Source organism: Lithobates pipiens, unplaced genomic scaffold (assembly GCF_037356315.1).
Source record: "Lithobates pipiens isolate NorthernLeopardFrog02 unplaced genomic scaffold, aLitPip1_a1.2 Scaffold_10, whole genome shotgun sequence".
Classification (NCBI taxonomy): domain Eukaryota; kingdom Metazoa; phylum Chordata; class Amphibia; order Anura; family Ranidae; genus Lithobates; species Lithobates pipiens.
The window spans coordinates 161,096,062-161,107,953 of record NW_027507686.1 but is presented as its reverse complement, the minus strand read 5'-3'; the positions used below and the strand labels follow the sequence as shown (position 1 = coordinate 161,107,953).

Genomic DNA, 11,892 nt, shown 5'->3' with positions numbered 1-11,892 from the left:
TGATGTCAGCGGTGCATGCACCGTGAAGGTCCGACAGACGCTGCTGGACCGTGCCAGAAAGAAGTCACCTGCACATGCACGGGAGTGACAACATCGCGGCTCCGGCGCTGTGAGTGGCTGGAGCCGCGATGTTGTCACTCCCGTGCATGTGCAGGTGACTTCTTTCTGGCACGGTCCAGCAGCGTCTGTCGGACCTTCACGGTGCATGCACCGCTGACATCAGCGGTTGCATGCAAAGTGAATATCTCCTAAACCGTACATGTTTAGGAGATATTCATTTTACCTACAGGTAAGCCTTATTATAGGCTTACCAATAGGTAAAAATACAAAAAAAAAGGTATACAACCACTTTAGTTAATCCGTTGACAACCCGGAAGACACGCCGAGGGGAAATAGCTCCCTTGACGTGGACTGGGATCAGCTGCAGATGCCTCATTCTAAGGTAAGTATTTCATAATGAGCTAGTATGCGGTGCATACTAGCTCATTATGCCTTTTGCCTTACAGGTTTAAAAAAAAAAAATTGGTGCGGGTATACAACTGCTTTAAGGCTGATTACACTGTTTCCAGTAAGAGTCTTTTTGAAGGTTGAGCTTGAGGTTGGCTCTGTGTAAGGGGGACTTCCTCTTTTGGGATGATCCTTTGTATATCTTTACCTTTAGATCTGTAAAAAAGATAAAGAATATATAGGTATTGTCTTTTGATTTTGGGACAAGCAGGTACATTTCAAATTAATATTTGGAAAAGAATATAGTCAGTTAGTCACCCTTTTGCTTCCAAGAAAAAAATCCAAAAATGGCTTCTGTAATACAAGACTGAATACTTACCTCTGGACGGCGCTGTCTTCAAGTGCTAAAATCTCTGGCAAAATCTTCAGCATTCAACATTTTTGGAAGTGTCAGATGCCTGCATCTCTCGCTGTGCACCGTGGTTCCATTCTGCTGGGTCTATGTCACTGCAGTACTGACGCAGGGACTGATAAGAGGAACCATTGAGCACAGTGGGGGACCAGAGTGTTGGAAATAAAGATTCTGCTGTAGGCTTTAGAATTTGAAGACAGAGTGTTAAAGTCATTGCTTGCCAGAGATGTTAGTTTTTTTTATAAACAGAATTATATAATTTTTTTTTATTAATCATGACTTTAATTGTGCTTTTAAAACTGCTGCTGCCCATATATGAATTTTATACTGATCTACAATCCTAATGCACCTTTTAACAGAGCAAATGTTTTCCATGAAGTGTTTGTGTTTTATTGTTATACCGAATGCTCATTATATGTTAGCCTCTGAAGAAAACACAGTGCTTTTGAAATTCATTGGCAAAACAATTGTGATACTAAAATACAAAGTACTCAAGCGCTGGTGCTGCAAAAATACTCAAAAAAATGCCCCAAAATTGATTAAAAAAATATAATATATATATATATATATATATATATATATATATATATATATATAAATAGGAAATTAATTAATTATTATTGTATTTACATGGGGATTTATTAATATTTATTTATTCATTATTATTGATTTTCATGGTACATATTGAGCATTGAGGATTGATTTTAGCGCACTAATAATTTATATACTTTAAAACAATTGTGATATGATTTTATTAAACAAATAAAAAACTCCTACTTAGTTGGTCTTTAGTCTGTCACTTTGGGGAGAGATCCTGCCCTATCATTAACTTCTTGATTATTTCTCTTTTTCTAACAATTAATATTAGGGCCGTTTTTAAGGCAGGGCAAAAGGGGCAGCTGCCCTGTCATTGTTGTGGGGCCCAAAGCAACTGCCTCATACTTGCAAACTATCCTGGTTTAAATTCCCTCGTCCCTTGAGGTTTTAGTCCTGTGCTGTGTTCCAATATCTCAGTGTGAAGTGCTGCTACAAATGCTGCCCAGCTCTGCCCTATTGTTGTGTAAAGTTAACTCACCTGCAGACCCTGTGTTTACATGTACATTACCGGCATTTATATGTAAATAGCGGCGGCATTCCTATGTAAATAGGGGCCGCCGGCAGCATTGATATGTATATCATGCCCCCCTGAGGTCATATCCACAGTAATCTCTAGCAACCAATCAACAAGCAGAAATCATGTGCTGTAACCTCTAGCAAATAATCAGTGAGCCCTAATGTGTGCTGTAACCTCTAGCAACCCGTCAGTGAGCGATAACAATACACTGTAACCTCTGTCATCCAATTGCAATAGCTGCCTGATCTAATTCAGTAAACTGATTTTGAGTCTAGCTGCTATTTATTGTATGTCTCAGAGCAGGTGGAGAGAAAAACTGCATGGGGGGGGGGGGGGGCCAAGAAAAGTTTTGCACAGGGTCCAATCAATATTAAAGACGGCCCTGATTAATATTTGACTTTTTTTTATTTCATTTTGTTTGTTAATTTATTTAGCGTTGCATTAAAAAAAGTGCAAAATAAAAAAAATAAAAAAAAATTTATATAGAAAGAAATAGTTTTATAAAGTACATAACTTTGCAATGCTTTGTTTCAAAATCATAATTTTAATACCATTTTAAACATGATAAATTATAGAGACAAATTATATGTATACATTTTATCGACAGTAATTCTATTCTTAAAGTACGGTAGATAAAATCTATACATATAATTTGTCTCTATAATTTGTTCCAATTTTTCTTACGGTGGACAGTTTCTCTAAGGGCAGATAAATCCATATAAATCCATCTCCCTTTACTTCCCTTGAACTCAGCCCAGAACATTGGGTCTGCAACGTGGATCCCAGAATGCCACTGTGAGGTCAGGGTTACATCACCGGTACCTCACACGACCAGGAAGTGAAAAGTAATTGTAAGTAAAAGCAAAAAAAAGTTTAACTAATGAATGTTAGATCAATTCTATATGGAGAGCTGTATGCAGCTGTAACTTTTAGCGTAGAAAGGTCTGCTTTATGTAATGATATTGTAGAATAAACAGAACCATAGCGCAAATTTAAAAATTGTGCAGGTCAATTGGAGGTGCACAGATGTGAGAGCTGAAGCGTTAACACCTAGTACATAGCAGATACACCTAGAATGATCATACACAACTTAATTGAAACAAATTAGATATTAGATTAGACTTTGCATTTCTTGAGTTGTGCATAGACTGAGTGTGAAACTTGTTCTAAAAGGAGAAAAAAAAAGAATAAATTGATTCAATTTGAACAAAGATAAGCACATTGTGTTGTCTATCTTTTCTACAGATCTGTAGTACTCAGTACCTTTTGGCTTGCCCTTAGCAGAGGAGAAATATAACCCTTTCATGCCTAAGCCTATTTCTGATATTTGTTGCTTACAAGTTAAAATCCATATTTTTTGCTAGAAAATTATTTAGAATCCCCAAACATTATATATTATATATATATATATATATATATATATATATATATATATATATATATTTTTTTTTTTAGCAGAGACCCTAGAGAATAAAATGGCCATTGTTGCAATATTTAATGTCACACGATATATGCGCAGCGGTCTTTTAAACACAAGTTTTTGGGGAAAAATACACTTTCATGAATTAAAAAAAATTAAACAGTAAAGTTAGCCCACTTTTTTTGTATAATGTAAAAGAGGATGTTACGCCAATTAAATAAATACTGAACATGTCATGCTTTGAAATTGCCCACACTCGTGGAATGGCGATAAACTTTGGTACCCAAAAATCTTAGGTGACGATATAACAAAGGTAACAGTTACAGAGGAGGTCTCTTGCTAGAATTATTGCTCTCACTTGATCGCGGCGATACCTCACATGTGTTATTTGAACACCGTTTACATATACGGCATGAATTACGTATACGTTTTCTTTGCTGTGCGGGAACAGGGGCACTTTAAAAAAAAAAAAAACATTTTTTTCTTAATTATTTTAATTTTTTTTACATAGTCCCTTAAAAAAAAAAAAAAAAAAAATGAATCACTTTTATTGCTGTCACAAGGAATGTAAACATGTAAAAGTCCCCCAAATTCCTCCTTTGCACTCAGTACTCAGAATGCCAAAATACTGAATACTGTCATTTTTTTTTTATTGTTGTGACGTCACTTCCATATTTTTACATAGGAGACTCGATCAACGCGCTGGATCGTGGATCGGGTCTCCCAGTGGGACGGGAGGCCCGGGAAGAGTGGTGGAAGGAGGCGGGAAGGGGGACGTCCCCTCCGCTGCTTTATGATAACATCCAAGCGTTTTTTAGCCGCATGGGTTGCTATTACTAAAAAGGCAACTGCTGGCTCTAAAAAAACGATACTGGGGTGAAGGCCTCACCCTGGTTTAACCTCTTCAAGCCATGAACGCAAATTTGTGGACGGTCTGCACTAAGGGAATAACATAGCGCTCAAAAAAGCAGATGTTATTTTTTTTAAATGGCAGGCATTAAGACCTGAAAAATTTTTTTTTTTTTTTTTTTTTTTTTTTAGGTTACCATACCTGGCTTCAACTTCTTCTATTGTATCTGGCAACTGTAGATTACAAGTTTCCTTCAAAAACACGGCTACAATCCCAGATATTATTGCTGCCGCTCCATATGTCGCTGGAGGAAAGATAGGAGAAATCTCTGATAACATCAAAACCAATGGAGCAACCATGGAGCCCATGCGGGCGTTCATAGCAACAACCCCCATTCCACTCTGTCTGGAAAAAAAAGGAAGATCATTTTAATAAAGCAAGATTTCAATTTATGTTTTAGAGTGCAGAATTTTATATGACATGATATATTCTCAAAGTTAACCTGTGTTTATTGTAAGGCAGCTGTGCAAAGTGAACGTATATAAGGAGATTTACTAAAACTGGTGCACACAGAATCTGGTGCAGCTGTGCATGGTAACCAATCAACTTCTAACTTCAACTTTTTTAATTAGACACCATTCACACCTAGGCACCGATCTGAATCAAGAAAGGAATTGCTACGATTCCTAATTCCTGAAAAATATGCTATATGTTTGCGATGCCATTATGCAACTTTCCTGCAATTGTCGCATGATAAATAGCGCTGTCGCCCAAAATAACCTCCTGCTCCTTTTTGAGCGCTAAGCTTCGCACATTGTGATTTTGCCTCAAATGCAGCGTAATTTATTGCGGCAAAATCACACTGCGATTGGAGTGCCATTAAGAAGTAATGGCATCACAAACGTATTCGCCTGGGATTCAAATCACCTAGGTGTGAACGGAGCCTTAAGCTTTGACAATAAAACCTGGAAGCTGATTGGTTTCTGTGCAGAGCTGCACCAGATTCTGTGTGCACCAGTTTTAGTAAATCTCCCACATAGGTGTCAAAACACATGGTCAGAGTCTTTGTTCATCTATTGGGAGCTCCAATGCCTATGCAGCTTTTATATAGTACTGACCATGATACTTTTTTTATTTGCACTAACATAGCATTTTTCACGACGAGCTTTCAGGGTATGTCCCCTTCTTTTAGGTCCCAGCAGTACTGACCCACAAAAGTTATAGCAGAATGTTAAAATGTAAAAAAAAGAAAAGAAAAAAAAAAGCACAATCTCTCAGGGAAAGGAAAAAGAAAAAGAAGAAAAAACACATACAAATCAATGTGTATGGCAATGGTAATAAAGCTAGCAGCAAGTGAGATAGGAGAGCTATAGACTGGAGGGGAGTGGGGGGAATAATAGTCACAGAGGGGGACGTAAAACTTTAGTATAATGGGTAAGGAAACCAATATCTAAAGTTAGCCCATTATTTTTTGTGGTCCTGTTTCACCAACATAAGATCCTTTGCTACACCTTTTGCATTGGATGAGGTACACAACATTACTGGAGGCATACCTCCCAACATTTTGAGATGAGAATGAGGGACACCTACTGCCAAACGTATGTAGGCATAGGACACACCTGCTGCCACACCCCCTTAAAGGAGAATTGGGCAAAAACAAAAGGTTAATTAAATCCACAAGGGCTTTTTTTTAACACTACTATTCCTTTATATTGGCTTTTAAAATTTACAAATGCAGCAATTTCAAATTCAGATGAAAGGTTTAGCACTGGGAAACACTTTTTGAAAGATAAAAAGTGCATTTTATATGCAACTATATAGCTCAGACCAAAATGAGGGACATATGAGGAAGAATAAGGGACAGAGTGACATTGCTGCAAATCAAGGACAGTTGGGAGTTATCCTGGAGGTACATCTGTATGATCCCATGATACTGAAGGTCCCATTTGTGTGTGTGTCACTTTTGGGTAGATTGATCTGGTTGCACAGTTTGCAGCGTTTTTTTATTGCAGGTTTTTTTTTCCTTTTTTTGTGACTTCATAATCAGAGTGAAGTTTCCTGTTGATTCCTTTATGTATAAGGTTGGGTGGTTGTCTGAAAGCAATAATGGGGGTTGTTGGAATATTTCTTTCAGTTTCATCCTCTATTATAATGGGTTGTAAAACTTTGATTATCTTTTTGATCCCTTCTACTGCTGGGTTGTATGAGATGACTAGAGGTACTCATTTTTTGTTTTTTATTCTGTGTATTGGAGATTTTCTCCTCGGGCTTTCAAGGCTATGTTTATGCTGTTGTTAATGGTGTTGTCTTTGTCACCTTTCTTATGGAAGGAGTCTGCCAGTGCATTGAGATGGTTATCTCTGTCTCCTGGGTCTGAACATATTTGGTGGTATCTGATGGCCTGGCTGTGTATGATGGCTCATTTAGAGTGTTGGGAGTGAAATCTGGAATTATGGAGATTATGGAATTATGCATCGGTCAGTTGGCTTTCTGTGTATTGAAGTGTGAATCTTGTCATCTTTGATGTATACTAAAACGGGACAGAAGTTGCAAGAGAGGATGAATTTGCACAACATAAAGAAGTTTTTTTATTTACAATTTATTTATTTTAATTAATTTATTTACCTATTACTTATTTATTTATTTTTATTTATTTTTTATTTATAGCAGGAAATGGGTCCACATAGACCAACAGGTTACATACTTTCCACATAGCTTACAGGTAATACAACATCAATTCCCTGCTAGCATTAACGTCAGGAATAATAAACAGCAGCATGTGGATTTAGAAATTCTCATTGTCCCGTGGTCTCACTTCCCAGTTTTCTTTTTAACTAACTAGGTATCTACGTCGATACCACTTCCAGTATATAGAGGAGGAGGTGAAGCAAAGAAAGAGGAAGAACAGAGGGGCAAAGAGAAGAAAGAGGGAATATCCAGTATGGGGGGTAAGGGGGGAGGGATAAAAAAAGGGGGGGTAAAGGGGGGAGCAATGTATGTTACCCAATCATGGATTGCGCGGGTGACCAATCGGAATTTCAGATACGGGGCCTCTGTCTATGGCCCCCAGACTCAACATATCATTGTCACTGCATGCGGTATTACCTGTCTGTGTCAGACCCTCTCAGGGCTTGGCCCTCAGCTGAGTATATGAACACATTCCAACCCTGCCAGGTTTTAGTAAAGGTCTCCTCTCTATTTTGCGCTGTGAGGATAAGATGCTCCATTTTCCTGATGTCCTCCACTTTACCAAGCCATAGGCCAATGGTCGGCGGGAGGGACGATTTCCAACGGAGTGGTATGCAGGCCTTAGCTGCATCATGTAGGTGGCGGATCACTGATTTCTCGTACTTCCTGTCAGGGATATCGGAGGCGTGTAAGAGAAAGAATGCTGGGTCGCCTGTGAGGGGCCAGGCCGTAAATTGTTGTATTGTCTCACGCACCACTTTCCAGAAGTGCGTGAGTTTCGGTCATGGCCAAAAGATATGCAGCATGGTCCCTTTATCTGCGAGACAACGCCAACATAGGTCTGATGTATTCAGGTAAAGCTGGTGGAGTTGCGAAGGGGTCCTATACCACCGTGAAAGAATTTTGTAATTTGTTTCCTGGATCTTGGCACAGATAGAGGATTTGTGTGTAAATCGGAGAATACGCTGTCTCTTGGTGTTGTTGAATCGGCAAGCTAACTCTTCTTCCCAGTTAAGTAGTCCCGGGGGAGTAAAGTCTGCTGAGGGAGCATTTAAAAGATTGTAGGTCAGTGAAAGTGTGTGTGGGAGTACACCCGCATCCGTGCAGAGCACCTCCAGGGCTGTGAGCGTCTGAGCGTCTTCCCTGGGGGACGGGATCGTAGAGAGGAAATGTGTGAGTTGGAGTGTCCTCAGGAAGTCTAAACGGAACGGGCCCGTAGGATCTAGGAAATGCGCCATCATTTTCCAGCGCCCCCCGGAGCTAAAGTGGGAGGCTTGGTGTAGGCCCGCCTCCCCCAGGTTCCAAAGACTCCCATCGTAAAGACCTGGAGTAAACAAGGGGTTGCCTATGACAGGGTAAAGGGGCGAGTTCGGGGATGAGAGGGACGTTTGCGAAATTATCCGAGCGCAGACCCTCGCAGAGTTACCAATCAGCGGGTGACGTTTTATCGCGGTTGGCAGTGCCGAGTAGCACCATGGCGCCCCCCGGAGCGGAATCACACTTTGGGATTGTTCCATCTGGGCCCACAGCTTGGTACCCTAATGGCGGCACCAATCTATGAGTCTCCCCAGATGAACAGCCTGATAGTAGGCTCGAATATTCAGTAGGGCTAGGCAGCCGTACGATTTGGGGAGCACCAGAAGTTTGTTGGCGAGTCTAGGTCTTTTTTTTCACCCATTTTTGGGAGGACAGACATCTTTAAGATGTTGCAGCGTCCTATCCAGGAGTGCATGCCCAATTGCCATTGGGAGAGAAGTGTTTTTATTTCCAATAGTAATGGAGAGAAGTTAAGCTTGTACAGTTTTGAGAATGTATGAGCAATGTTTATACCTAGGTACTTCAGAGCCCTGGTCGTCCACTTCAGGGCAAAGCTGGCTTGAAGGTGATTAAGCTGCGCCGCCGGTATCCCCACACCCATTGCCTCTGACTTGGTAAAGTTAATCTTTAAATTTGAGAGCATCCCGTATGTTTCAAATTCCCGCATCAAATTTCGGAGGGATACCACCGGGTTTGAGAGAAAAAACAACAAGTCGTCCATGTAGGCTGACACTTTGTGATGGGTGTGTTTAACTGAAATACCCGTTATGTTCGGAGATATTAAAATGTGGCATAGGAATGGTTCGAGGTAGAACGCAAAAAGAAGGGGTGAAAGCGAGCAGCCCTGTCGTGTCCCGTTTGCGATCCGGAAGGGTTTGGACAGTACCCCATTGGCCCTAACCCTGGCCGATGGTGTAGTATATATTGCATGGATCCATCCTAACATGTTGTTACCCAGTCCTATATGGCGTAGTGTTGCAGACATGAAATCCCAGCTCACCCTGTCAAAAGCTTTCTCAGCATTTGTGCTGAGAAAGACACTTGGCCTGTTTTCAAAGGTGGCAGTATGCAGCAGGTTCAGGACTTTGGTGGTGTTGTCCCTAGCCTCCCTGGTTGGGACGAAGTCCACCTGATCAACGTGTATCAGATCGGGGATGTATGACTGCAGCCTTGTAGCTATGATTTTAGTAAATAGCTTAAGATCCGTATTCAAAAGAGAAATTGGGTGATAGCTCCTGCACTGAGATGGGTCCTTGCCTTCTTTAGGACTCACCGCTATATGAGCCTGTAACGTGGCCTCATGGAGCTTGCCCTCCTTAGTAAGACCATTGAATAGGTGAAGGAGATGATGTCCAAGGGACGGGAGTAGGGTCTTATAATATTGTATTGTTAGGCTGTCAGGACCTGGGGCCTTCACTCTTTTGGTATTACCTATTGCCTGTTGGATTTCGGACAGTGTTATAAGTTCCTCCAAAACGCCCCGTATTTCCCTCGGCAGAGTGGGCATATTGGAAGAGGCTATGTAGTTGGCTATATGCACGGGGGAGGGTCAGGCAGTGTCCAGGTTGTAGAGAGTCTCGTAAAAGGATTTGAATGTATTGGTAATTTGTTGGGGTAGCATCTCCCACGTCCCCAAGGAGGAGAGAACATAAGGTATATAAGAAGCTGCCCATTGGGATTTCAGCGATTGCGTGAGTAATCTACCACATTTATTACCTGATTCGTAGATCCTTTTACGGGAGATCTGGAGCGCTGCCTTAGCTTTAAAGTGGAGAAGATCGTTTATCTGGGTACGTATCGTATCCAGCTCACTACCTAAGGGAGTATTCCATGTCTGTTTATGTTTAGCTTCCAAGATTTGAAGCTTACCAAATAACTCGGACAATTGGGCGGTGCGCTGTCCCCTAATTGGGGGAGTGTTCAGCGCGGGCCAACGGGGAGTCTCCCCATCCCCCCTGGAGCCCCAGGCCATAGGTGCATGTGTAGATGTGTACATTTAAATAATGCCCATGCGGTATGGCTGGTTTGGGCAGAAGGATAGAAACCTCCCAAGATTTGTGCAAGCTAAACATACCACAGAACTAGGCAAGAAATAACGTTGCATAAAATACCTACATAGTAGCTACACTGGCTGGAAACATAAGCAAACTAGTTAATGCAAAACAGAGAAAACCATAAAACATCTCTAAAACAACATTCCCCCCTGTCCGTCAATTTGGCACAGCTGCCCCCGCACCCTCCTGGAGACAACATCAGATCCCAATAAGAGTAAGACATGGAGGGTGGAGCGGGGGGGAGAGGGAAGTAGGGATGATGGGGAATGGAGGAGGGATGGAAACAGACGGACCCACCCTCCCAGCCCCCACCCACCAGCCCACAGTCAGATATCACCCCCCCCAGTCCCCACCCGACTGCAGTACGGTACCTGCCACATCGAACCATCCGATCCCCACACAAGTTCCGGGATGTCACCCCACTCCGGGCGACCTCAAAAGAAAGCCAGTCGAGAGGATCAGGCATATGAGCCATGAGGGTCCCTGAAGTTGAAAGCTGCCCCGTTCGTCCAAGGGGCCGACAGCGCCTCTTTAAAGCATTGCATGGGTGTCCTCATTACTCCCACAGATGTGAGCATACATGGAGGAACGCCCAGGGTCGCCCAGGCAAGGCGTCACTCCACGCATCTCGGGCATGTCGTCAGCAGCCGCGGCGGCCATGGGGCGGGGGCTAAATCCAGAAGAGAGGGATGCCAAACAAGGGAGAGTAATGTTGACGAGGAATACAAATTTCAGCCAGTGCAGAACAACATAAGATGTGCGAAAGGGTGCAGTCATGTCTCGCGCGATCCATTAACAGATGTGGACGTGGTACGGGACCGCCTTCGGGATCTCCGGGAGCGAGCTGGTAGGGCAGGTCTGCCTGATGGAGTGCCTAAGCAGCCTGCAGGATGCTGGATCCTTGCTAGCCAGTTCGCCACCGGGACCGGTTCCGCCCCCTGGAAAGCAAAGAGGGCGGGAGATCTGCTGGTGTGCGTAGTGTGAAGGAGCCGCTATCTGTGCCAAAGATGACTGTTAGGGGGTAGCCCCATCTGTATGTGCAGCCGTGGCATCTCGCAGCTTCAAGGGCCGGTTTCAACATGGCATGGTGCTGTAGTGTGGCCCTGGATAGGTCCAGGAGTATCTGGATCTGCGCTCCATCAAAGTCGATGACCCCATGTTCCCATGCCTTCTTCAAGAGTACTTCCTTCTGTGCATAGCGATGAAGGCGGCACAGAACATCGCGGGGTCTTGCCGGGTCAGTAGACCTGTGGCCCAGCGCACGGTGACCCCGATCGATTTCCAGAGAAGGGGGCGGGACTCCCAGGAGCCTGTGGAAGATAGCGGTAACAGTCTCTGCTAAATCCTTTGGGCCCGTAGCCTTCGGGAGTCCCCGCAGCCGCAGGTTAATACGGCAACTGCGGTCTTCCATTTCCTCCAGATGAAGCTCCTCCTGTGCTACCGCTGCATGGGAATCCTACGCATGTTCCAGGGCTTGCACCCTAGTCTCCAGCGAAGTGATCTGGGTTTCCCCGGAGGAGACCCGGTCTTCTATTGCGTGCAGCTCCGTTCTCACCTCTTGTATGTCCCTGTTATGCACTTCTTCTATTC

The 11,892-nt window shown here is 43.0% G+C and overlaps 1 protein-coding gene across 1 annotated transcript in view; it reads right to left on the bottom strand.

The window, feature by feature from the left end:
- Nucleotides 1-319: 319 nt before the first annotated feature.
- LOC143935094 (solute carrier family 22 member 20-like) overlaps nucleotides 320-11,892 on the bottom strand; it is a 130,981-nt gene continuing 119,408 nt past the window's right edge. The window contains exons 9-10 of the mRNA XM_077458713.1: nucleotides 4,445-4,648; nucleotides 320-663 (exon numbers count right to left, since the gene is read on the bottom strand). Of these exons, the coding sequence (XP_077314839.1) occupies nucleotides 555-663; nucleotides 4,445-4,648 (313 nt within the window). The 3' untranslated portion in view covers nucleotides 320-554. The remainder of the gene's footprint in view (nucleotides 664-4,444; nucleotides 4,649-11,892) is intronic.